The 27,593-nt window shown below is 41.5% G+C and overlaps 1 protein-coding gene and 1 non-coding gene across 8 annotated transcripts in view; one reads left to right on the forward strand and one right to left on the reverse strand.

Annotated features, from left to right (window-relative positions):
• Positions 1–1,054: 1,054 nt before the first annotated feature.
• On the reverse strand, positions 1,055–1,127 carry trnar-ucg (transfer RNA arginine (anticodon UCG)). The gene has a single exon. It is a non-coding gene; the product is annotated as a tRNA-Arg (tRNA).
• A 4,271-nt stretch (positions 1,128–5,398) lies between these two features.
• The window catches only part of polg (polymerase (DNA directed), gamma), a 49,744-nt gene continuing 27,549 nt past the window's right edge, over positions 5,399–27,593 (forward strand). The window contains exons 1-12 of one of the 7 annotated variants that reach the window (XM_060853286.1): positions 5,399–5,581; positions 5,680–6,066; positions 8,793–9,406; positions 11,035–11,230; positions 14,825–14,986; positions 16,733–16,879; positions 20,242–20,321; positions 21,585–21,767; positions 22,378–22,520; positions 23,913–24,042; positions 24,447–24,671; positions 26,050–26,167. In XM_060853286.1, the coding sequence (XP_060709269.1) occupies positions 8,817–9,406; positions 11,035–11,230; positions 14,825–14,986; positions 16,733–16,879; positions 20,242–20,321; positions 21,585–21,767; positions 22,378–22,520; positions 23,913–24,042; positions 24,447–24,671; positions 26,050–26,167 (1,974 nt within the window). In that variant the 5' untranslated portion in view covers positions 5,399–5,581; positions 5,680–6,066; positions 8,793–8,816. Of the gene's footprint in view, positions 5,582–5,679; positions 6,067–8,792; positions 9,407–11,034; positions 11,231–14,824; positions 14,993–16,732; positions 16,880–20,241; positions 20,322–21,584; positions 21,768–22,377; positions 22,521–23,912; positions 24,043–24,446; positions 24,672–26,049; positions 26,168–27,593 lie in introns of all 7 variants that reach the window. The other 6 variants (XM_060853279.1, XM_060853280.1, XM_060853282.1 and 3 more) reach the window with 6 other exon arrangements.

Raw genomic sequence — 27,593 nt, forward strand, 5'->3', positions numbered from 1 at the left:
AGTTTGATCAGACTGAGCTAATTTCAATGGAGTTTAGAAGTGTGAGACATAATCTCATTGCAATATTTAAGATTCTGAACAGACTTCACAGGGTGGATGCTAAAAGATTGTTTCCCCTTGTGGGAGAGACTAGAACTAGGGGACACAGCTTAAAAATAAGGAGTCTCTTATTTAAGGTGGGGGATAAGGTAGTTTTTTTTTCTCTTAGAGGGTCACAAGCTCTTGGAACTCTCTTCTACAAAGAGAAGTAGATGTGGGTTCATTGACGATTTTTAGGGCAGACATCATTGGATACTTTCCCAATGGGGGAGTCAATGGTTGTCAGGGACAGGTGGGAAAGTAGAGTTGAGGCCACTATCAGATCATCCAAGATACATTTGAATGGAGAAGCAGGCTAGAGGCTGAATCACCTACTCATATTGCTAATTTGTGTGCACGCATGTATTGGCCTCAATAATACCACGTGGACCTATAAAGCCAACATGAAATGCCTATGGAATTCATTGCCACAGAAGGCTGTGGAGGCCAGGTCATTGAGTGTAGTTAAGACTAAGATAAATAGGTTCTTGAGTATCAAGGGGATCAACAGTTATGGGCGAGAAAGCAGGAGAATGGGGTTGAGAAACTTTTCAGCCATGATTGAACGGCGGAGAAGACTCGATGGGCTGAATGGCGTAATTTCTGCTCCTAAATCTTATGACTTTCATGATATGTCCTCAGAACTACGCCAGCTTCTTCAGTCAATGCAATGAATGTTGTGTGTAGTAGGTTGTCAGAAATAGAGTGTCACCACCTAAATAACAATGATAATTAAATCATAATAACTTTCAACAAAGGCGGTAAATGTATATTTGAAAGTAACACCATGTTTGGGAAAAAGCAGGCTCGAGCACTAAAAGGTAAGAGAAAAATGCAAAATTCTCAAGATTTTAGCCTATTCTGACGAAGGTGGGGGGAACCATTTTAATAAGTTAATCTTTGCACTGGTACATATGACTCTGGATTTTGAAAATAGAATAGTCCTAAACACATTCGTGTTAAAGATGAAAAGCTTCGACCGCGGCAGGACTCGAACCTGCAATCTTCTGATCCGAAGTCAGACGCCTTATCCATTAGGCCACGCGGCCGACAAGCAAGTCAGTGGCAGTAGCTTAGAAAAGCATTCAGAGAACTCATTCACACACCCTACTCTGTACATTCATTGAGGCATTGTTTGACATTTTGGTTCTCCCTGGATGTTGCCAATTAACAACCATATTTATAATTATTTAATTTGTTGGGATGAAAACAGGGCCCCACACCGCCGCTTCCAGGAACCCGACTTCAGTACACAAAGCTCATCACACGGAGCCAGTCCTCCACGTGCAGTACCACCTTGCGGAACCTATCCTCAGTACTCGACTTGCAGTCCCTTTTAGGGGTCATTCCTCCACGTGCAGCGCCACCTGAAGTCTGTTCGTTCCACTGCAAACGGTCTGCATCGAAGAGAGTGGCAGTGACAGTGTGTAACACAATCTGCAAAGTTCAGTGCAGAAATTCGCCAAGGCACTTTCAACAGCACCTTCCAAGCATTCGACCATTTAAAAGCCAAAGGAATACCCCTACATGCAAGATCTAATCACTATCACTGGGTAAAGATCATGGAACACCCTCCTTTCCACAACTATGGCTGTACCTACACAAGGTGGACATGGTCTTGCCAGTGACAATTCATGACCCGTGAACAGAGTTTTCATTAAAGAAAGGAACCTAAAGGCAGAGAACACTTGCTATAACCTGATGTCCAGATTCATTTTGCTGCCTGAAATGCCGGTTGACCAAACAGACCAGGAAGTCTACTAATTCAATCTCAGATCTGTGTTGGGGGAAACTGTTCTCAGCCAAAGGTGGTATGGTGCATTGATTGAGTCTGAGCGCCATTGAATTAGAGAGGCAACAATCAGCTGGGGTTCCTGGTCCTGATGCCATCCTGAATCCCATTGCAAAATGTACATGTAGATATGAATTGATTTGATTCATTATTGTCACATACACCTAGATACAGTGAAAAGTTTTGCTGTACAGGCAGATCATACCCTAAGTGCATTAGGGTAATAGAACAGAGCGAGGAATACAATGTTAAGGCTGCAGAGAAGGTGCACAAAGAGCGAGGTCAATATTAAGTGTGAAATTTGAGATGTTCATTCAGATATGAAGAGACACTGTGATCTGGTGTGATAAATAAAAATATCACTGATAAAATCTAACTGGCCTGACATATCTTAGCTGTGGTCCTGAAGACTTCCCCTCTGCAAACTGTGACAGTACAACTAAGACATCAACTTCGACTGACAAAGTGGAAGAGTGCGTGGGTATGTCTTATGCACAAAAAATAGGGCAAATCTAGCACAAAGTTCTGTCAGCTTTCTCTAAGTCTTCAGATAGGTGGATATAACAAGGGACACATACTCATCAGTAACATGTTCAATAATACTCAGTTTGGATTCTGTCAGAACCTCACTGATGAATACCCCATCACAGATGTGAAAGAAATGAATGGAGGCCAGAGGAGAGGTGAGAGTAGCTGCCCTTGACATAAATACAACAACATATTCAGTGGAGCATCAAGCAAGTTAGCAAAAATGAAGTGTGGTTGTAATAGTTAGGGATGGGGTAGGGGAGAGGTTGGAGGAGGTTGTTGTGGTGGACAGGGAAAACTTTCTTGGGCAGAAGTGTTTACTGACAAAGGAAGATGGTTGTAGTTGACAGAAGTCCAGTATTTCACTGCTTCAGTTCTTCCTTCCTCAATCCATCTCATCCAGGTATTTTAACAATGATATTCTTTCTTTGTTTCTTTTGTAATATTGACAAAGCAGCAGTCATTGATAATTCCAGTGTTCCAGCCAATTTTCTGTAATGAATCAGCATGTACAAGCCTACAACAGCTTCTTGGAGGTCAGTGACTACAGAGGCTGAACTGGACTAGACTTATCAACGGTGCAGCTACAAGAGTAGAGAAAAGACTGGATATCTCTGCTGTATTGAACTTTCTAACCCCTGGTGAGTCCCCACTACTTACAAACCGCAAGTCACGACTGTGGTGTTACTCGCTCGTCATTTGAGTAGGCGCAGCCACTGTAACACTGTCTAAATTTAAAACATCCTGTGCATAACAGTCCACTTGATCATTGTCCTTGTTACTGGATTCACTTTCTAATACCTCTGATGCTTGATATATGACCCACACTGTTGCAGTTCATTAGTGCTAGTTCAGCAATATCTCCCATCATCAATGAGTCAATATCCTTGAATTCTCCACAGCAAATTGAAATTTACATGGATGATGGGAAATCAACAAAGAAGCATGGAATAGTTAAATCATGATTAACAGTTTCAGTGGCAGATAAATTGGTATATGGACAAAGGTTAGTGACATTGCAAAGGCAAAGGTAAGCAGACTTTGCATTATTTTTTGGAAGCATATGTTTTTTGGAACATATCAGTTAAGATTCAAATAGAGATGGAAAAGTCACAAACAGCTTGATTCAACCTGTCTCAATGACTGAGGAGGATGGTGGTGGGGAGGTCTGAATGAGAGGTGGTTAATGCTGTTTCACCAAATCCCACAAAGTCCTATTCAGCCTGCTTTAACTGCCCTTATAAAGTGTCACCTTATCAATAAGCTGTGTCAGCAATCCACCATGAACAGGTTGTGAGTCCATCTGTACCCCCTCCCCAGACTTCTAGAATAGCTGCATAAAATAATGAGAGAAAGGATTGGGTAAGGGAAGCAGGCTGCTGGGCCTCTTTTTAGTTCCCATCTGTCTGCACTTTGGTTCCAGTGAGTCCTCAGCATCTTGCCATTTGATTTGAAAGATTTTACTTCTTTGAATAAAATAAATACTTTCCATTTGTATTGAACCCTTTCATAACCTGAAGATGCCACAAGGCACTTTACAGACAGTGATATACCTTTGAATTACTGGTGTAAGGTAGAAAATGAAAGTTTATGCTTCTTCACCGGGTGGCAATAAAGTATGGAATAAAATCAGTGACATTCCCTCCGCCTTTACCATCAAATAAATGAAAGCATGGTAAAGAGACAAATTCAGTTAACACTGAAAACAAAAATATGCTGGAGGTCACAGCAGGTCAGGTAGCATTTATAGAGAGAAAGCAGGCTAATGTTTCAAGTCCCTAGATGACTCTAATAATCTAGACCCAAAACATTAGCTTATTTTCTCTCCATGGATGCTGCCTGACTCACTGATAGAGCCATAGAGATGTGCAGCACGGAAACAGACCCTTCAGTCCAACTCGTCCATGCTGACCAGATATCCAAAATTAATCTAGTCCCATATCCCTCTAAATGCTTCCTATTCATATATCCATCCAGATGCCTTTTAAATGTTGTATTTGTACTAGGCTCCACCCCTTCCCGTGGCAGCTCATTACATACACGCACCACCCTCTCCATGAAAATTTGCCCCTTAGGTCCCTTTTAAATCTTGCCAGCATTTTTTTGATCTCCATCAATGTTTTTGGTTTTCAGTACAGATTCCAGTATCTGCAGCAATTTGCTCCAAACTCAGTTAACAGTTTAGCGATTCGTCAAGTTCATTCTGTATCTGAAATACTAATTTTTAAATTAAAAATCACAAAACATTAGGTCAAAATACCCTCCAACAGGTTTATTTGGAAGTACTAGCTTTCAGAGTGCTGCTCCTTCACCAGGTGGTTGTGGGGTACAACATTGTAAGGCACAGAATTTATAGCAAAGGTTTACAGTTTGATGCAACTGAAATTATATATTGAAAAAGACCTGGATTGTTTGTTAAGTCTCTCATCTTTTAGAATGACCATGTTGGTTTCAGTTCTTTCATATGCAAATCCATCTCCTAATCATAATCTGTTTTTGTTCATAATCACATTTACAATCTGGTTTTAACATGGTAAAAAAGGATTCACAATTGCCTCGGAATGAATAGAACAAGATTAAAATGTAATTTTGCGCCCCACAACAGACATGAACATTGTTCAGAAAATTCCAAGGGCGACTATATTCTTTGCACAAGCAGAGTTGATGCTATCTCCATAACCCTGCACAAGTTTGAATTTAAAAATCACACAACACCAGGTTATAGTCCAACAGGTTTAATTGGAAGCACACTAACTTTCAGAGCTATGCTCCTTCATCAGGTGTTTGTGTCGCTCCGAAAGCTAGTGCTTCCAATTAAACCTGTTGGACAACAACCTAGTGTTGTGTGATTTTTAACTTTGTAAACCCCAGTCCAACAGCGGCATCTCCAAATCTAGTTTGAATTGTATGCTTCACAGTCCCGTAGATGGCAGTGTAGTGAGAGACTCTTAATACTACATCCGAGGCCATCGCTGCCTTTTGTCCGCTGCATTCAGGCTGGACAGTGTGTTTTGATTGTGCATGTGTTTAGATGGCTGCAGTTTAGTTATAGTCAGGTGTGTGTGTGTGTATCATTGACTGAGTTTTACATGAACACAAAGAGTCGGGAATCGGGGTCAGGCCTGATTGGAAACACATGAAGCATGGTTTTTATTCTGCTGAGTTATATATAGTTTAAATCAAGTGAGTATCACAATTTGGTCTGTACATTTGTAACACTGCGATTTATAGTGAACTGAATGTATTTTAAGAAAATAATTAATTCCCAACTTTTATTTCAGGGACTGGCGAAAGCAGTGGAACTCCACAGCTGCAAGTTGCAGTTGTGCAGGATTCAGATGTGTACGTTTTGCTCCCGCAGGGATGTAGCTAAAGTTCGGGGTTGCAGTGTACCCAGGAGAGGCAGACTCAGCCAGCTTCACACACGTGTAACATCTCTGCCAAAATAGTTGTGGGAGAAGTATGGACAGAGCGGGCTAGGAGTGATGGGGTTTGGCAGTGGATCACAGGAAAGGGGAGCAGGATTAAAGAGGAGCAAGTGAGTGATCAAATCCTGGGTTCTCCTGGTGCTAATTAAACGCTTTTCAAGCCTCGTTACGAAACACGTCCACCAACTGCCCATGAGTCATACATGCGGAGTGAGGCTTTTATTTTCTTTTAGTAAACAGGTATGTTTGGTGTTTAGTTTTACATTTTGGAAACTTTAGGGCACTTCAAAATAGGGCCTTGTTTAGTCCAAAAATGTTGTTGCTAATGTTAAGTATGTTGAGAGTTTTAACTGAATCTGAGATATGTGAGACTGGGCAGAGTTTGATTAAAACCGATTGAATGTTTCTGTTTATTAAATCTGTCATCACACCAGGCAACCTCATGAAACGTGAATAGGGCTATCTTTGCTGGATCAGCCATATTTCTTTTTGACCCTGTCTCCTTCTATCATACACCATTCGCAGTTATGAGGACTTGCAGAGGACCAGATTAGTGACAGCTTGAAGGCCTCTAAAGTTGAATCACCCTACCCTACTTACGCTGAGGAATCTGTTCAATATTTGTGTTCCACCAGTGTCTGATGGAAATTTCTAGATGGAGAATGGCATAGTGTTTGTCCCTGCCCTGATTATTGTAAGGGTTAACAGCAGAGGAGTGGAGTTTGCAGTGTGGTCTTTAAGTGAGCTGTCAGATCAGCACAGTGCTATTATTAATTTATCATCGCTATTTTTTAATTTGAACATTTGCTGGGAAAAAAGAGACAGGTTTCCAAAGTTTCTCGTCTTGTACTTTGCCAGGACAAATGCAAGAATGCCACATTTCAAACAGTTTACACTGCAAGTGAAAAGGATGTTGATTAATTCATAATTCTACTATTGGATTAAATTAGATTCCCTACAGAATGGAAACAGGCCCTTCGGTCCACACTGACCCTCTGAAGAGTAACCTACCCACACCCATTCCCGTACCCTATATTTACTCCTGACTAATGCATCTAACATTTATGGGCAATTTAGCATAGCCAGTTCGCCTGACCTGCACATCTTTGGATTGTGGGAGGAAACCGGAGCACCCGGAGGAAACCCACGCAGACACAGGGAGAATGTGCAAACTCCACACAGACAGTCACCTGAGGCGGGAATTAAAACTGGGTCCCTGGTGCTGTAAGGCAGCAGAGCTAATCACTGATCCACCATGCTGCCCCCGAGTCACCGTGTCTCCCCATGTATATATAACTTTACATTTGGGCAACACATGTTAAACAGCCTTGAGTGTGCTCATATGTAAACAATCCAACTTAAAATAACCAGTGAGTCTTCAAAGGCTCATTTACGCTTACAAGAAGCAGCTGATGTAGGGACCCATTCTGTGCAAAGGCACGGAGTCTATATTTGCTTGTTGCTTTTCTCATGGCAATGTCTCTCCAATCCAGAAACAACCCTTTCCTCCTGCAGCATAAATTGTCATTTTGAAAACAGTTAAAATTCTTGTATTTCTGTGAATGAATTCACAGAAGATATAAAGCTTAGGTATAAACTCTTGTTTCATAAATATTTATAATTGTACTGTTGCTGCCTCGTGATTTTTGAGAAGATTTGTAGCTCAGGTTGAGGTTCACGTTGTATGTTTGCTCGCTGAGCTGGAAAGTTTGTTTTCAGACATTTCATCACCATTCTAGGTAACATCATCAGTGATCCTCCACTGAAGTGCTGGTGTTCTGTCCCACTTTTGGTTTGTGTGTCTTGGTCTCTTAATGTGGGGTGTTATCGTTTCTGGTTCCTTTTCTCAGAGGTTGGTAAATGGGATCCGTATTGATGTGTTTATTGATGGAGTTCCAGTTTGAATGCCAGCTTTCTAGGAATTCCCTGCATGACTCTCTTTGGCCTGTCCCAATATGTATGAGTTGTCCCAGTAGAAGTGGTGTCCTTCTTTGTCTGTATGTAAGGATATGAGTGGCAGTGGGTCATGTCTTTTGGTGGCTAGTTGGTGATCGTGTATCCTTGTGGCTAGTTTTCTGTCTGTCCAATATAGTGTTTGTTACAGTCCTTGTATATATTTTGTAAATAACATTCATTGTATTGGTTGTTGGTATAAGGTCCTTTAGGTTCATCGGTAGCTGTTTCAGTGTGTTGGTAGGTGTGTGGACTACCATGATGCCAAGGGGTCAGAGTAGTCTGGTAGTCATCTCCAAGATGTCTTTGATGTAATGTGGCTAGAGTTTCTGGGTGTATTGTGTCTACTTGTTTGTGGTCGTTGCTTAAGAATCACTAGTGTCCTTATGTACAGAAGAAGAAGGGACAACACATCCATCCTAGAACAGGATAAACACAGACTCTCACGGGAATTCCTAGAGACCTGGCATTCAACTCAGAACTCTACCAATAAACGCATCGATTTGGACCCCACTTACTAACCTATGAGGGAAAAAAAAACTGGAAATGATATCACTCACCTTAAGAGACCAAGACACGCAAATAGAAAGCGAGATAGAACACCAGCACTTCACTGGAGGTTCACTTGTGATGTTACCTAGCACGATCCTGAAACTTCTGAAAACGAACCTGCCAGTTTGGTGAACAAACTCACAATCTGTTGCTGCTCCATTTAACAGTAACTGAGTGGGTGTGGCAATAAGACAAAAAAAGCAGCAGATGCTGGAATCCAATGTAGACAAACTGGTGGATGGACGAACACAGCATGCCAGGGAGCATAAGGGATGGAGAAGTCAATGTTTCAAGTATGGCCCTTCTTAAGTGGGGTAATAAAAGTGTCAGTGCAGTAATGAGAGCAATTTTTAAATCATTTTCTGGTTTTCTTTTGCTTTTTTTCTTCTTTTCCTTTGAAAGTGGAATGTGTAAAGAGTGAAAATCTGTTCACCCTGCTTCTGTTCCAAATTCTCGCACAGTAGGAATGACACAAGACGGATAGAATGAACCATCTTGTATTGAAGAGGACATCTCTGGCAATTTTACTCCCAAAATGGAGGGTTTCACCATCAAGATGGGCCAACACCTGTGTTGCACGCAACACCCCAAAAGAATGTTCCAGTCACGAGAAAACACAGACCCGTATGAATCCATTAAATATCCAGATGCTGTCCAGTGGTCTCCATCAGCAGATCTTTGGAGATATCCAGGTTGAGTACTCTGAGGAGGCGGTCCAGAAGAGCATTGAACACCTCAAGTCTCATGACCTCTGGAACCAGGAAACCTCCATCCTGCCCGATGTGGAACTGCAGCTGCCTAAGCTGTATGGCAGCAACATTGATGAACATTTTCGTACCCTTGCTCAGAAGCAAAACCTCCCCTACTTAGAGGCAGCCAATGAACTTGTGCAGTGTGACCTCCCTGAAATGCCCACAGAGTGGACCTGGGCAGTTGGTTGGACGAAGTATGATCTGGATGGACAAACAAAGCCTGTGGACTTTCCTGATGAGAAGGCTCTGGTGTTTGATGTGGAGGTATGCACTTCAGAGAGCCATTGTCCAACATTGGCTGTAGCCGTATCTCCAACTGCTTGGTAAGAACTTAAAATTGCTTTCTCTTATCAATATTTATGCTCCCTAGTATAAATATATTTCTACATTATAAATACCAGGATACCGTCACTAGTTAGATACAGAATGAAGTTCCCTTAACCTCCAGACTTGGACCTGCTTCATCTCATGACCATTTGCAGTTTTGTTGTGATCTTAGTGTGTACTTTGCAAAGTGAAGCAGTGGCTATTTGGAGTTAGTTTGAAACTTCCCCAAGTTATTTCACATGGCATTCTTACAATCAATAAGGACTATTTTAACTCTTATCAATTAAGCTTGATGAAACATAAGAATTAGTAAATTAAGTATCCGTCCACAGTTTTGCCCTCTTCTTCGGGACCCTTTTCAGGAAAGAGTGTCATGCATGGTTCCTGCGAGACATTGACCAGTATCTGGAACAGGATGGGTTATCATATTCAGAAGTCTGCAATAGTCAATTGTTAACACTCATTGTGCAACCTCTTATCCTTGCCAGAGGATAATGCTGTCATTAAGCTATGGCTTTATATAATTAACAGTGCAACTCAAACTGTGTGAGGTTCCAGACTCTCTCCTGGGTGACTGGCTACTTACCACCGAAGCGTTTTCACAATGTCTTGGCTGTTTTATACAGCTTTCTGCTGTTCACCTTCTGAGCTGTTATTCTTCTAGCATGTTGGTTCCTTACACCTCATCTGCTGTACCCATTCTTCCTGCGCTTAGTTTAGGGGTCACCCACACCACACCAGACAAAGCTAATGGACCCTTACCTTGCTTTGAATGGCTACCATAAGAATGTAAGAAATAGGAGCAGGTCCCTTCGAGCCTGCTCTACCATTCAATAACATCATGGCTGATCTTTTTGTGGATTCAGCTTCACTTATCCGCCTGCTTGCCATAACCCTTGATTCCTTTACTGTTCAAATATCTGTCTATCTTTTGCCTTAAAAACATTCAATGAGGTCGCTTCAACTGCTTCACTGGGCAGGGATTTCCACAGATTCACAACCCTTTGGGTGAAGAAGTTTCTCCTCAACTCAGTCCTTGATCTGCTTCCCCTTATTTTGAGGCTATGCCCCCTAGTTCTAGTTTCGCCTGCTAGTGGAAACAACATCCCTGATGCTATCTTATCTATTCCCTACATAATTTTGTATGTTTCTATAAGATCCCCCTTCATTCTTCTAAATTTGAATGAGTAGACTGGGACTATACTCCATCTGTCTTCATAAGCCAATTCTCTCAATTCCAGAATCAACCTAACGAACCTACTTTGCACCCCCTACAGTGCTGGTACATCCTTGCTCAAGAACCCAGAGGGATCCTTGAAGGCTGATGCAGGGGTGTGCAACAAACCACTTTAAGCGTTGTAGAATTGTGGACACTGGTTTCCCTTAGCTGTTCCCAATTTGATTGGGTGCACATGCTAGCAGGGAATCGAGTGTACCAGCTCACATGTATATCTCCTGTAAATTTCTTGTAATTGAAGAAAGTGGATGTTATGGATTGTGTATGGTTTTGAATTACAGCACGCCTCCTTAGTGGAGGAGAAAGTAAAGCCTCAGTTATAACATCTCCTGTGCAAAGTGGTCATGTGTTCAGATTGGATTCTGCATTAGTCTTACCTTTCCTCAGGTACTCCTGGTGCAGTAAGCGCCTCATTGAGAAGCGTTACACGTGGTCCAGTCAACTGACCCTGACCGACCTAGTTCCCCTGGAGACAACTGCAAACTCCACGCGTCCACCAAAAGGTGAATGGCCAGAGAGATTGATCATTGGCCACAATGTCAGCTATGACAGAGCAAGGGTCAAGGAACAGTACTTTATGAAGGTGGGTCAGCCAGTTAATAATCTTGTTTGCTAAATTTCTAGTGTTATTGGCGTCCTCAGAGTGAAATGTTGATTGCAAAAGATACTGGCAGGATTCTTGCTACTGAAACATTTCTTAAACGGGCAAAATAGGATGCCCGAATAAGTAAGATCCCAGGTTTGACTTTGGATACTCCTAAGCTGTCAGGCTGTGGACCTCGATATTTTATTGATCTCACCTGCCCTACCTCAAAGAAGGTTAAAACCATCATCCCGTCTTGCTGATCCTGAATACAACGTGGATCATGTGAACATGGGATTGGGGGTGATACACTCATGTGGAGCGAGAATTGGTTGACAGATCATGAACAGAAGGGTGGAATAAGTAGGCTGTATTGAGTGGCAGATGGTGTCTAGTCATGTACAGCAAGGACCAATACTTAGGTCCTGGCTGTACATGATATGCATGTAATGATTTGGATCAGGGAACCAAATGCAATATTTTCACTTTTGCTGACAGCTCAAAACTAGGTGGGATTGTGAGTTGAGGGGGATGCAAGGAGGTTTTAGTGTGATCAAGACAGGTTGAGTGTGTGGATAAACAAATGGCTCATGCAATATATTATGAATAAAGTGAAGTTACATTCTTTGGTGTGAAAATAAACAAAATGGCAGAGTCTGATTGAAATGGAGCTTTATTGGCAAATGTGGACATACAAAGGGACCTGGGGTCTGTGTATACCAGTCAATGAAAATAGACAGGTAGGTGCATCAAGCTATAAGGAAGGCAAATGATAGGTTATCCTTTGTTACGAGAAGATTTGAGTTCAGAAATTACTTCCCTGCAATTTTACAGGCCTTGGTGATACAATCTGGATAAAGGAACGGAAGACTTTTTTTTAAGTTTACACATGTCACAAAGATAGAAGGAGGGGCAGGGAGACTGCAGAAGGATTTGGACAAGCTAGGAGAGTGGGCAAAGAAGTGACCGATGGAATACAACACGGGAAAGCGTAAGATTATGCATTTTGTTAGAATAGAGGTGTGCATTATTTTCTGAACGGAAAACGTCATAAATCTGAAGCTCAAGGGACTTGGGAGTCTGAGTTCAGGATTCTCTTAAGGTTAATATGCAGGTTCAGTTGGCAGTTATATAAAATGCAATATTAGCATTCATTTTGAGAGGGCAGGAATACACAAGCAGGGCTCTGTAATGTAACAATACTGTGGTTCTGTTATTGCATGCCTCTGGAACAGGTGAGATTTGAACCTAGGCCTCCTGGCCCAAAGGTAGGGACACCATCACTCTGCCCTAAGAAGCCTATGTTTCTGTGTGTCAGGTGAGGCAGACATCAGGATAAGCTGTGATGCTCCTTACAGTTAAATATCTTGTCTAAACCCATTTAAAAAACAATCACATGTACAAGCTTCCAGAGAATTGTAAGACACAGGCAAAATGCAGATGTCTGAAATCTTAAATAAAAACAAAACTGTGGATACATTCAATCAGTTTGGCAGCATCTGAAATGGCCATTCATCTGAAACATCATGATTCATTATTTTGAAAAGAATTCATGTTGTTAGAAAGTGGGTGGGGAAAGTTGGTAGGAAAATTATTTTTTAGAGATGCCCCAAATTGAAAGGAGGTATGGAATGAAAGATTATGTCCCTGTTACTGGTTGAGCTCCTGTGGTATGAGAGTCAAGATTAGAGTAGTGCTGGAAAAGCACTGCAGGTCAAGCAGCATCAGAGGAGCAGGAAAGTCGATGTTTTGGGCCAAAACCCTTCATCAGGAGTCAATCCTGATGAAGGGCTTTGGCGCAAAACGTCGATTTTCCTGCTCCTCTGATGCTGCCTGACCTGCAGTGCTTTTCCAGCACTACTCTAATCTTGACTTGAATCTCCAGCATCTGCAGTACCCACTTTCACCTCCCATGGCATTACACAGGGACAGTCAAGAGAGAAGTGTTGGATGACATGGAGGGTGGGTTATAATTGAATCAGAGCATATGGATATATCTTAGTTGTCATGTTAAAACTATCACCTCCATCCTTTTTTCTATGACAGTTTGATTTTGTATGGTTGCTTACAATTAAATTGAAAAACTTACCACAGTCTTGGAAATGTATGGTTGAAAGAAACAGGTTTCATTTTCTATTGACTGAGAAACTTAAATACATTGATTGCCACTTGCTAGAGGGTAGAAGTACAGCAAACCTTTCATTAACCAGTACCTATGGGACCAAGAATGTACTGATTGGTCAAATATTCTAGTTGATAAAGAGGTCTACATAATCAAAGTAAAAGCATGTTTGTGGTAATTGAAACATAATGTAGGGGGTAAACACACCATTGTTATAGAGTCATAGAGATGTACAGCATGAAACAGACGTTTCAATCCCATGCCAAACAAAACCCAAATTAAACTTGTCCCATCTGCCTTGTGTCCCTCCAAACTTTTCCTATTCATTACTGTACTTTTATTATGTCTTTTAAACATTGTAATTGTGCCCACATCCACCACTTGCTCAGGAAGTTAATTCCACGCACGAACCATCCTGTGTAAAAAAAAAAATTTGCCCCTCATGTCTTTTTTTAAATCTCTCTGCTTTCACCTTAAAAATGTCCCCCTTTGTGTTGAAATCCTCCATCCTCAGGAAAGAAGAAATGCAGACCATTAACCCTATCTATACCCCTCATGGTTTATTTACAACATAAATCACTTTAATAATAACTTATTGGCAGAGAGCCTTCTCACTTGCACCCTCAACTGAATACTCAGACGTTACGATGATACAGTAAAAAGTGATTCCTGATGAAGGGCTTTTGCCCGAAACGTCGAATTTCCTGTTCCTTGGATGCTGCCTGACCTGCTGCGCTTTAACCAGCAACACATTTTCAGCAGCGATTACGATGATACGGTAAGCATTCAGTATTCGGGTATACAAGTTGTTGCTGGTGTATTGAGAGTGCCATTAGGTGCCTGTTAAAACAAAATTTGCTACACCTTAAGAAGTCTGTATCAGCAACTTTGTCATAAAAGTGTAAATTGGAATTTGTTTTCAGCGCCTGTTGATTTAGACATGTGACACTGTTTTGCAATTATGGAATCCATTAGATGTAGGTTTAGTCAAAATTGAATATATGATCTTTCAGTTGAAATAGGAATATCAAAAAATGTGGAATATTTAAAGTTCAGAAATTGGCCACTGGCACAGCATTCAGGCTCCACATCAACTTCCTCCTACTGTTCTTCATCCAGCCCCTCAGATCCTTTCTCCTGCATACAGTTATCCAATTTCCTCCTAAATAGGTCAATGTTTATTTGAACTACCTTTGATAACAAGTTGCTCTCTGAAACTAATCCCTGAGAAAAAAAACTGTTTCTTTGGAATTCTCCATTGGTTTTATTAGTGACTATTTAGCATTTATGGCCCCTAACCATTAAACTGAGAGAATCTCCTCACACACAAGCACTTTTCTTTTATATTGTGTTTTGTGTTTTTTTTTGCTAGCTCCCTCCATTGCTTCCTAGTCACTTCCTGCTCTCTGTGTGACTGTAATCCTGATTTGATTGCCCTCAAAATGTGAACTGTAATGACTCTGTGTCTGCAGGGAACTGCGCTTCGCTTTCTGGACACGATGAGCTTGCACATGGCTATTTCTGGTCTGACCGGCTTCCAGCGCAGCCTTTGGATGGCGAGTAAAAAGGGGAAGAGGAGGGGTCTGGAAGAAGTAAAGCGGCACATCAAACGGACGACCAACAAATCGAGAAATGTAGGGGTGAGCACTACAGAATAACTGTATATTGTTTGACTTTAAAATTGAAGGCAAAAATAATCAAAAGTTGGGTGCAATAGATAAAGTAAAAGGCAAAGGAAACAATGTTAAACTTGAAAGGGTTCAGAAAAGATTGACAAGGATGTTGCCAGGGTTGGAGGATTTGAGCTATAGGGAGAGGCTGAATAGTCTGGGGCTGTTTTCCCTGGAGCGTCGAAGGCCATTGGGTGTCCTTATAAAGGTTTGTAAAATCATGAGGTGCATGGATAGGGTAAATAGTCAAGGTCTTTTCCCTGGGGTGGGGGAGTCCAAAACTAGAGGGCAGAGGTTTAGAGTGAGAGGAGAAATATTTAAAAGGGGCAGCTTTTTCACCACAGAGGGTGGTATGTAAGGAATGAACTGCCAGAGGAAGTGGTGGAGGCTGGTACAATTACAACATTTAAAAGGCATCTGGCTGTGTACATGGAAGGGTTTAGAGGGATATGCGTCACCTGCTGGCAAATGGGACTGGATTGCTTTATGGTATCTGGTCAGCATAGACAAGTTAGATAGGAGGGTCTGTTCCTGTACTGTACACCTCTGTGACTCTTTGACTCTGATGCCCAGTGCTACGTCAAAAACTGAACATTGGGCAGACAGCTTTAATGTCCAAGAATATTTAGATCCTCCTATATCTTCCAGTTGATACACCTCCCTTCCTGTAGAATGTCCTGTTTTTTCGACTTTGTATCTTTATTGAGGGGTAATTAGGTATGTTTCTGCACTTTATACAGGTACTTTTTTTTATTGTATTTCCTTTGTACTATTCTCTCTTTATCCAAATGTAAATGTAAAAATAAAGTTGACGACTCCATACTGAATCATGGAGCTGCTCTCATTAGAGAGAGGTAACTGGTGGTGGTTTAATCTGACAGTCACCATGCCTTAGGTGAGAGAAGAGATTGAGAAGAAGTGCCCTTCATTGTAACTTCAGCTGTTGCAGAAACTGAACCCATGCTGCATTGCAAACTAAACAGCCAGCCAGCTGAGCTAACCACCTCCCGAAGGCAGGTATATGCCTGTTTCAAATTACTGTTGCCACAGCCTCTTGGTGAAAGTAACAGGAACCACTCGTGATGCCCTCTGATACCTCCACTCCCTGCTGGAGTTACTGTAAACTCCATTATCCCCTCACGGGATGGCGTTTAGAATGAACTTGGACTGTGTTCTGTGCTCTGTGGCATTGAACATCCCAGGACTTATCTGGATGGTACATTCAGATTAGGCAGTAATTTAACAGAAATCCATGGGAGCTGGGTAGAGAACACATCATGAGATCATCACAAGCTCCATTTCTGCAGCCCTGAAGAGGATCCTGAGGAGGAATATCAAGACAATACTTTGGTCTGAAGGTCTATAAACAGCACTTTATCATGGCAATTTCTTTAAGATTTTTGTTAAGTGGCCTTCATGAGGTGAGACAACTTCAGGATCTTTTATAACTACATAGTATTTTTGCTTGCAAGTTGGAGAGAAGGATGTATATGGATATGGATATGGAATCTATACCATCTCAGTCATGCTCGCAATGCATGAACAACCAAAATGAAATATATAAATGCACCTTGGACATCCTGATTCATTGACATCCATTAATCCTGTGTGTGTTCAGCCCCTGTTATTACTTGCCACAAAGTTTGGTGCGTTTAATGATCAAGGATTGGATTGAAATTTGCTCAACATATTGTACCACTGTTGTTGCAGGTTGGAGCCTGGGACTGGGTGAACATCAGCAGCATTAATAACCTCCCTGATGTCCATGCACTCTATGTGGGAGGCAAACCTCTTGAGAAGGAGGCTCGTGAGCTTTTCATCAAAGGCACAATGAAAGATATTCGGGAGAACTTCCAGGTTTAACAATAGTCTATTGATTACTGTCTTTCTCTGTAGCAGAACATGTACCTTAACAAATGATCCAAAAAATTACAATTGTGAAATTATAAATTAATTTATGAATGCCATTAATTAAAAAAATATCATTTTTGTTTTCAGAACCCTTCATGGCCTCAATTGTTCCTATTGCTGTAATCTCCTTCAGCCATCAAAAGTCCTTAAGGGAAGGCAATCAGGCATCCATACCTGGTCTACCCTACATGTGACTTCAAACATATAACACTGTGGGTTGACTACTCACTGCCCTCTGTAATGGCTGAGCAAACCATGCAGTTTAAGGGCAATTAGAGTTGGGCGCAAATATTTGCCTTGTCAGTGACTCCTGTAGTTCAAAAGGAAATGAAGGCAATTCCACTTGTGACACCCTGAGCATCCCCAATTTTAATTTGAACAATTTGTAGCCTTGCCCTCTGCTGCCAAGGCCTTCATTAAACTCTGGAATTCCTCTGTCCCCTTTTTCTGCTTTAAGATTCCGTAAGATCCACCTCTCTCATCAAATTTTCAGGTATTACTACTGTCTGATAACGCACCTGTGAAATTTCTGAGGGCTTTTTACTGCATTAAAAGTGCTATGTAAATTCAACATTTTTAAAATCTATTCATGTGGGCGTTGCTGGCTGGCATTTATCACCTGTCCCTAATTGCCCTTGAGAAGATCATGTTGAGCTGTCTTCTTGAACTGCTGTAGTCCACCTGCTGTGGGATGACCCACAATACCATTAGGGAGGGAATTCCAGGATTTTGATCCAGCGACAGTCGGGATAGTGAGTGACTTGGAGGGGAGCTCAAGGGTGGTGGTGCTTCCAAAAACCTGCTGCCCTTGTCCTTCTAGATGGAAGTAGTTGTGGAATTGGAAGGTGCTATCTGAGGACCTTTGGTGAATTTCAGTTGTGCATCTTGTAGATAGTACACACTACTGCTACTGAGCGTCATTGGTGGAAGAAGTGGGTGCTTGAACCAAAATCTTCTGACATTTATTGACGTATGCCTACGTTGTTAGAAACTATCTTTTCTATGTCAGTCTTCACTAGTTTTACTTTTTTGCCATACTTAAAATGGTAATAAAAGACTTAGATATAAAACTTGTTTATTGAGATAATTTCACTCTGGCAATCCACTCAATCCTGACTGCTGTATCTCTTCATTGGATTGACAAAGGAAAGGCATTGTCTTGCATTCCACAAGCGATTTCTTTGAAAACAACAGCAGCTCATAGCTTCAGAATGGCCTACAAGCTCACATCATGCTGTCAATTGGGATTCTGTGCTACTACCTGGTGACCATTAAGACACCTATAATCACCAAATGTTCTCCATATGATGCAGGGAAAGCCATTGATAAAGGAGGCTTGTGCTTAGGATATACCCTAAGGGACTTGTGCAGGAATGTCCTATGACTGAGATGTTTAAGCTCCAACAATTACAACCTTCATCCTTTGTGCTAGATATGAGAGTTGTCTGCCAATTCCCACTTATATAGGTGTTCCTTGATATTGTACTCTACCAAAATGCTACCTTCATGTCAAAAGTAGTCACTTATGTGTCAACTTTGGAGTTCAACTCTTTTGTTTACGAATGGATCAAGCAGTAATGAGGTCAGAAGCTTGGTGATTCTACCAAAACCCAAACTGTTCATCAGTAAGCAGGTTATTTCTGAGCACGTGCTGCTTGCTAGCACAATCCTTGACCTCTTCTATTACTTTGCTGATGATTGAGAGCAGGCTGTAATTGATTTGACCATTCTTTTGGACAGGATATAGCCAGCCAAGTTTCCACATTGCTAAGTAGACATCAGTGTTGTAGCTGTAGTGGAATGACTTAGTCAGGGTGCTGTCAATTCTGGAACACGGATCTTTGATGCTATTGCCAGAATGTTATCAGGGCCCAAAGTCTCCACGCTATTCAGTGCCTCCAGCCATTTCTTACTGTCACATGGAGTGAATCATATTCACTGAAGACTGACATCTGTGATGCTGGGGACCTCAGGAGGAGGTAGAGATGGATCATCCACCTTCCATGTCTGGCTCAAGATGGAAACAACTGCTGTCAGCCTAGTCTTTTGCAATGAGTGTCCTGGGCTGTTCCACCATTGGGGATATTTGTGGTGCCATTCCTCCTGTTAATTGTTAAATTTTCCATCACCTTTCACTGCTTGATGTTGCAGAACTTAAGTATAATTCATTGGCAGTGGAGTTGTTTAGCCTTATCACGTGTTGCTTACGCTGTTTGGCTCACATGTCGTTCTGTAATGTAGCTTCACCATAACCTGAGCCTGTAGCTTCCTAGGAGACGGTGTGGTTTGCAGATGCTGGAGGTCAGAGTTGAGAGTGTGTTGCTGGAAAAGCACAGCAGGTCAGGCAGCATCTGAGGAGCAGGAAAATCAACGTTTCGGGTTGGAGCCCTTCATCAGGAATGAGCCTCACCCTCATTCCTGAGGAAGGGCTCCGGCCCAAAACGTCGATTTTCCTGCTCCTCGGATACTGCCTGACCTACTGTGCTTTTCCAGCAACACACTCTCAGCCCTGTAGCTTCCTAGTCCTGTGACATTACCACTATGCCACTGCATTGAGAATTGATTACTTTTAATCATAAACCTAAAATCCCCATGGCAGAAAATAGATTCTCAGTTGGTGGTGCTTTCCAAAATTCTGTTTTATTTTAAACCAAGCTTTTCAGATCTAAATCTGCCTTAGGAAACTATAACCAATAACAAAGCATTGTAACTAATGCTTTGTTAACTTGGCTCAGCAGGTGACGTTCTCTTCTGAGTCCAAAGCTTGTGAATTGGCACCCCCATTCCCAGATATAATGTAGGGTGGCACTTCATTTCAGTGCTGAAGGAGTGCTGCACTGTCTGAGCTGCTGCCTTCCAAATGCAAACTTAGGTGTTGTTTACCTATTCAGATCAATACTAATGATCTTTAGCATTAAGAACCGAGGCTTCTACCAGCATTTTGGCCAATGTTCCTTCCTCAATTATTTAGGCAATAATTGTTTTTTTGCTAATTGTTGATTCTTGTTATGTGCATCTTTGTCACATTTGCCTCTGTAATAAAAGTCGCTGTACTCCATCATAATCAATTGAAGTGCTTTGAGATATTATAAAATGATTATATGTCTTAATCTATTTTTGAATTCCTAGCTTAAGTGTCCCACTTTCTCGGCTAAAACAGGTTGTCTAGAACAGGGAGTTCTTATATGAGGTGTTGAGGAAGAAAAACATAGGCAGACAATTTATCTTTTACTGGAATTGCTTTGCTTTTAAAATCTAATTTTGTATCTAATGTTCCAGTGTAATTTTGTCCTATTCACTGATGGCAGGAGCTGATGCGATATTGTGCCAATGACGTTAAAGCTACTTACGAGGTGTTTTGTGAGGAGCTTCCACTGTTTCTAGAAAGGTGAGTCACCTTTTGTGAGTGGCTGCCTGTTCTCGTTCTTGTTTCTCTCTTTGATCACTGAAATAGTATAAGCCAGCTACAGAACCACAGACCATAGTATCACCCTACATCTCCATGCAACACCGGTTGAAAAAGCGTTGTTACAAAGAATAGTAAAAGCATCGCCTAACATGGGACGAAGACGCACATGCACACATACATCCTGGATTTAATTCCCAGCCAGCCCCAACTGATTTCCATAGAATTTTGAGACATGCATTTCATTGCACTGTCCCTCCGAACTTTGGAAGGGGAAGTTTTGGCTAGCAGTCCTGCTCCCAAACACCACCATCCAGGGACTCACGGCTCAAACCTTCTAATAATTGCTTGTAAGTACATGGTGATGATTCCCTTCTCCTATTGCTGAATAAATAATGAGTGCCTGCTGTTGCAGATCACCTTTGTTTGGAAGATTGGGAGAGGGTGGTCAAATTGAGGTTATAGTACTTGTACCCTTGAGAATGTTGAAGATAAATTATCATGGATGTATGGGCTGCTGCTGAATGAATTTGGAAAGAGGGCCCTGTCTACCTCAAATGTTACTATCTGCTAGAGAAGCTGTGTCTCTCTTGCATAGCTTGCCATTCAGATGATTTGATAATATAGACAAGATAGTTGCTATCCCCTTACTATGCACTGAAGAATTATTTTTCATTTACACGTGGGACATGAGTGTAACAGCGGACCAGCAGTTAGTGCCCATCCCTGGTTGTTGAGGGTTTACCAGGCCATTTCAGGGTGCAGTTGAAGGTCAACCGTATTGCTGTGAGTCTGGAGTCACACATAGGCCAGACCAGGTGAGGATGTCAGATTTTCTTCATGAACGATATTAGCAAGCCAGGTGGGTTTTTCTGACAATTGACAATAGTTTCATGATCATGAGTGGATTCTTAATTACAGATTTTTTTTCTTTGCTTCATTGAATTCAAATTCCACAGTCTGCCATGGCAGGATTCAAACCTGTGTACCCGGAACATTAGCCGAGTTTCTGAATTAATAGTTTAGCGATAATGCCACTTGGCCAGTGTCTCCCTGCATTTGTAGATCATGCACTTATTCCTGTTCTAGGATAGTTCCTTGGCAAGCCAGTTAACAGATAAATGAAAACATGAGTTACAGATGTCAATAGCTAGAGTTCCATTGAAGGTCATTGGTTACTTCATGGGTGGGGAACTCACCCTGTGCCACCCAGAGTGCTAACTGTGCCTTCTCCTTCCTGGTTAGGTGCCCACACCCAGTGACCCTTTCTGGCATGCTCGAAATGGGACAGTGCTACCTTCCTGTCAACCACAACTGGAAGAGATACCTGGATGAGGCACAGGGTACGTATGAAGAGCTGCAGCGGGAGATGAAGCAGTCCCTCATGAACCTGGCTAATGATGCCTGTCAGCTTCTGTACGATGAAAGGTGTGTAAGTTTAATTTTAGAATTTGCTAGGTAGTGAGACTTAATGTAGTGCTGAACGTGTAGTTTATACTGATACTTTGGTCCATCAGTGAGGGAGGGTTGTATTATTGGAAGTGTCAGATTTGGGATGAACTGTTCAGCTGAGTCTCTTCCTACCTGTGCAGGTGGACCTAGAGGCCCCTCGGTGCCATTTAATAAGAAATCTTGAAGTGAGCTCACCCCATCTCCTGGCCATTTGTTCTTCCCTCAATCAATGTAACTAGCAGCAGTCATTGCACTTCAAAGCCTGCTTTGAGATGTAGAATTGAGCTTAACCCGCAACCCTCTAAGAACATTAAATATCACAGTTTTGACTTGTCTGCATTTCCTTTATATTTACCAGCTCATAGCTCATTGCTTCCAAGTGTCAGAATCACTAGTGACTGTGGTTTCATGAGAAATCAAAGATGGACATTTCACTCTGGGGCCAGAGACAGCATATTGTTCAGAGTGGGATTCCTTGAATGAACAGAGCAAAGTGACCCTTACCTGTTGCTGTGTTTATATGGTTGATGGGTGTGGCAAGTCTGGTAGTCATTATGCACCTGTACTATGTCTTCCTGATTTTCAGATACAAAGATGACCCCTGGTTGTGGGACCTAGAATGGGGTACCCAAGAATTTAAACAGAAGAAGAACACTAAGAAAAAGAAAAAAGAGCTGGTCAGCACCAGTGAAATTGCAAATTCCGGCAAAATGTCAGAATTTGAGGAAGGTCAGATGATTTTTTTTAAGTCACTGTCTGCGCTCGTATATGATTGGTTCTTGTCTGCTACCTGAACCCAATTATTAAAGTTACTAAATTAGAGGCTCGAGATCCAACATATTCGGTGTAGAGCCCATCTTGATGAGGATTTAGATAGTAACTGTGTTTGGAGGCTCTCGTCTGCTTTCTGCTTGAAAAGACTCAAAACAAAATGAGGATGTCCAATCAGATTTCTCAACATTTCAGTGCAAAAGATAAACTTCTGATCCTATGATCTTATAAATGAACACCAATGCCATACTTGTAACATCACTGCATGAATCTTTAAGATATTTTACCCAGGCATTTTTTTTCCCTAAATGGCCATCTGAAACCTTATCTTTTCAAAGTGAAGCACTTAAAGTGAGGAAATGGTCTTGCTTGTTATGTGTAGGATCCCAGTGCACTGTTCTATACACAATTTCCCTGCAAACTCTGACGTTGAAATGAAGACTCTTCACACCATCTCCTCTTGCTCTTTCCCAGGGTCATTAAACTACACTAACGCATAGTAATCTTAATATTCCTGTTCTTCTGTGATCTAAAGACTTTTAAAACCCAAGTTTGGAGTCCAATTCCACGTCACCTTCTTTGTTGCAGCATGACCTAGGTGTCAACATAAATTGGGAATCAGGTTTTTAGTCACTAGTCCTAATATCACCAATTTAATTTCAAATTCAATTTTTGTCCTACTATCCTCCTGTGAAGCTCCTTGGAATGCCTCACCTTGTTAAAAGGCATTGCTTAGGTACTGATTGTCATTGTTGAATCATGGAATAATTCATTTGAGTAAAGCAGCACTTTAACTAGAGTCATTTGTGTTTTCAGTTGATGTTAGTGAAGATTTGTTCATCCCTCAGCTCTCTACCTTTCTGTTCATTGTTGTACACCTCCACTTGTGTCGTTCACTGACTAGATATGATTATGGGTTGGTATTTGATTTGTGTTGGGTTAGACCTTTGTTTCCCAACCCCATGTGTCAGAGAGCCAATCATGGGTTCAAGTTCCATTCCAGTGACCTTAGCTCACCATCATATCACAGTCTTTCAGCTGTGACACCAAAGGATAGATCTGCCCCCTCAGGTGGCTGTTTGAAGGAGAAGAGGGATTTCTCCCGATATGTATTCCTCAAAAAAATCTTCAAAAAGATTGGTTGTGACCTCATTGATCTCAATGGGATCTTGCAGTGCCCAAATTTGCCATCACATTTCTTTCCAGCTGTGAGTAAACAATGTAAGTACCCAGTGAAATACAGTATAGATGCAAGTTTGATCTTCCTAATGGAGCATATGTGAACATCCTATTCCTCACTGACAGTTTAGGTATGGTAGACTTTTTCTGACGTTTTTAATCTTCTTACAGATCCGGGGCCTCCCTCAGAAGAAAAAGAGGAGGAGATGAAGGCTGCCAAAAGTAGAGCCCTTCTGAATGATCTGCACCAGACAGTCAGTCTTCTCCCAAAGAGAAGACAGCATTTACCAGGCCATCCAGAGTTAGTACATTTGAAAACAAGTTTCTGTTCAATGGCTTTGCTCATGACTCAGTGACCACCTGGAAGATTGAAAGTTGAATTTAATTCTGTGCTAGTTGAGCTACTGTCATTGATATACATGTCCTTGAGAGAGTGTGTGTGTGTGTGTGTGAGAAAGAGATATTAATTTCTCAAGACTTGCACACAAAGACTGACCATTTGAGGAAAGCAACACACCATTATTACGCCCCATAACCTTGTAACCCAGCAACAGCAAGCTTTGAAAATTACTTTGAAGATTGAATTTAGTCAGAATTGAGCCTAGCAGCTCAGTTAGCTAAGGAATCCAGACGTGAGATTGCATAGGAAACTACTGATAGAGAGTTGTGAACTCTTGAATCCATTTCCTTGCTGTGCTCCTGTAGATGGTATCGGAAATTGTGCCTGAAGTGGAATGATCCACATTGGCTGCCAGGGCCCAGTCTCATCAGTCTCCAGATGAGGGTCACTCCAAAGCTGATGCGTTTGACCTGGGATGGATTTCCACTGCACTATTCAGAGAGCCATGGGTGGGGCTATCTGGTCCCAGGAAGAAAGGATAATCTACTAACTAACCCCAGTGACATAGATTCACCTTCTTGCCCATATAAGTAAGTAAATTTTATCCATCATAGTCTGTAAGCAATTTTCTTTCTGATTGTAGTATGCCAATGCAGTGAAATGACTTTTATTTCCTGGTTATACTGAAACCAGGTTCCTGATTGATTGGCAGTTCGAGCCAGTATGATATTGGATTAAATTGAGTAAAATAATCCATTTCCAATCTCCTGAACTAACTGATTAAAATGGCCTTGAGATAGTTAGAACACTTATTCATGACGAGCATTGTAATAACTCCAATCTCTGCTCATAATGATCCCTACGAAGAGGGATATGTGAAGACACTGAACTGTTGGTCCTAATTACAGTCTTAAAAAGTCCATCAGATGCATTTCATCTCAGGTATGCCTTTGTTACCTCTGAGCTTGAGTATTCCTTGTGGCCGACTTCACAATTTCCACCCTTCATAAAACTTACATTTGTCCAAAATTCTGCTGCCTGTAACTAGAGCCTGCACCAAGGCCCAGATTCACTTGTTCCCAGTTGAGCAATGACCTCTCCCCTCCCATCTCTCTCAACCTTCTGTAAACTAACTAACAGGATTCATGATGGCGCCGATATTGGGTGACACTTCATGAGCTCTCTACAGCCGATCTTATTCTCAGTTTACTTACAACGTTCTGCACTTATAAACCTCAATTCTAAGTCTATAAAAATACTGCCCCACCCCCAACCTCCCCAATGCAGCCATAATCTTGTATGCCTTGCTCAGTCTAAACACCCTATGATCTATTTGTCCTTGTATGTCAGAGTCTGCTGTACTGTACATAAAATAAAACTTTTCACTGTACATAGGTACATGTGAAAATAATAAATCGAATCTACTCAAATGCTGTGCCCCTTTTCATTCTTGTCTTGCATGCATACCCCTTGGTTTATTTGTTTCATTATTTAATGGCTGTGTCTTCAACTGCCTTGGCATGAACTCTGGAATTCCTCCCCTAAAACTCTCCAATTACCTAACTCTTTTTCCTGCTTTTTTAAATATCTTCTTAAATGATGGCCAAACCGTTGAATAAGAACTATCTGTTTTAACAGCTCCTTATATGGCAGTTAAGGTTTTGTTTGTTAACAGCCCTACATGGAACTTTGGGGTGGCTTATTACAATAAAGATGCTATGTAAATGCAAGATTTTGCTGTGGGGTATCATAGTCATACATCAACTTTACGTCTTGTAATGTCACTCCATCACACCGTCAGCACCCCCGTGACAAAGAGTCCTAACCAGAATGTCAATCTCAATTATGTTCTTGTGACTGCTCATAGATGTGCTGTGTGTTTCCAGCATTGTTGTATTACAAACATCCAACGGTGGCGATGCGCAGAGGGTATTCTTTCTATTTTGGCCTTTGCTATTTCTTTGGCAGAACCATTGAGATGGTGCACCAGGAACATTGCAAAAAGAAATCACAAGGACAAACCGATCAATCAGAGATGTCAATCAGCAATGATTACATACTGACAGAGAATACTATGTGGGAAATGGTGAGAGTTGGGTAAAGTTGCTTTCGTTTTATAATTTAATTGCCATTTCTATTGCATACCATATGAACATACAGAAATGTCAGACAAGAAATGACCATCAAGGCCTGACCTACATTGTTGTGATGCTTAGTGAGTGCCATTCCAAGGTACATGTACCATTTGGATAGGAAGTTGAGGTAAATTAAGGTGTAGAGCTGGCAAAGTCTGATTGAAATTGAATGGCATACTCCTATTCCCCTGTAGTCTCCTGTGAAGGTTAATAAGGTAGATCAAAGACCTTGAAACTATTTGGAACCTTCATTGTGAAATGTTCCACATTTCATACGCAAAATCAAGACTGCATATATGTTCTGGTTGAAACAGGTCAGATTTGAGCGCAATTCCATGTTATAATCAATCTTGATTCAGACAACAGTAAGTATTTCATAATCAGTTTGTGTCGCCAGACTCAGCATAGAGCAAATCAGAAATTACAAAAGCAAAATACTTCTGATGCTGGTACCATGACACAGGAGTAATGGGATTAGAGCCCTTTGTGATAAAAGGCTAAAAAAAAGTGCTACAGTCATGTGATCATGCAACTACAAAGTCTAACTGCCTAGTAAGTTTTATCTGAACTGCTTCCAATGCCAATATATCTTTTTCACCGAAATGGTTTCTATAACATCCAACCCTAAATCATTCCATGCTATTTTATTTATTCATCTTGTACTAACAAAGCTACCTCATTAAAGCTAACTTCCCTTGCTATCTGTTCTTCCAAAAGATCACATGCTCATGAAAATTTAGCTCCCAGCTTTGATCTCCTTTTATAACGATGTCTCCATAATGGCTATGAGATCATACCCATTAACCTTCATTTGTGCTGTTAATTCAGTTTTGTTCCACAAACTATGCGCAATTATGTATGAGCTATTAAATTTGTCTTTGCACCATTTTTCTCTCCCTCTGAACCCATTTATTGATGTTGTTTTTATGCTTGTACACTCTGCCCCTTGCTGTCCCTTTTTGAGTACCATTATCAAAATAGTTGCCCTGTAATGCCACCATTTTGCTTTATAAGCCTATGTATCGCCCTCCCAAACCCTTCCTACCTTCATTAGTAGAATTTGATTCGCGCACGGTGGCACAGTGGTTAGCACTGCTGTCTCACAGCGCCTGAGACCTGGGTTCAATTCCCGACTCAGGCAACTGACTGTGTGGAGTTTGCACGTTCTCCCCGTGTCTGCGTGGGTTTCCTCCGGGTGCTCCGGTTTCCTCTCTCAGTCCAAAGATGTGCGGGTCAGGTGAATTGGCCATGCTAAATTGCCCGTAGTGTTAGGTAGGGGGTAAATGTAGGGGTATGGGTGGGTTGTGCTTCGGCAGGTCGGTGTGGACTTGTTGGGCTGAAGGGCCTGTTTCCACACTGTAAGTAATCTAATCTAAT

The sequence above is a fragment of the Hemiscyllium ocellatum genome, chromosome 39 (assembly GCF_020745735.1).
Source record: "Hemiscyllium ocellatum isolate sHemOce1 chromosome 39, sHemOce1.pat.X.cur, whole genome shotgun sequence".
NCBI lineage: Eukaryota > Metazoa > Chordata > Chondrichthyes > Orectolobiformes > Hemiscylliidae > Hemiscyllium > Hemiscyllium ocellatum.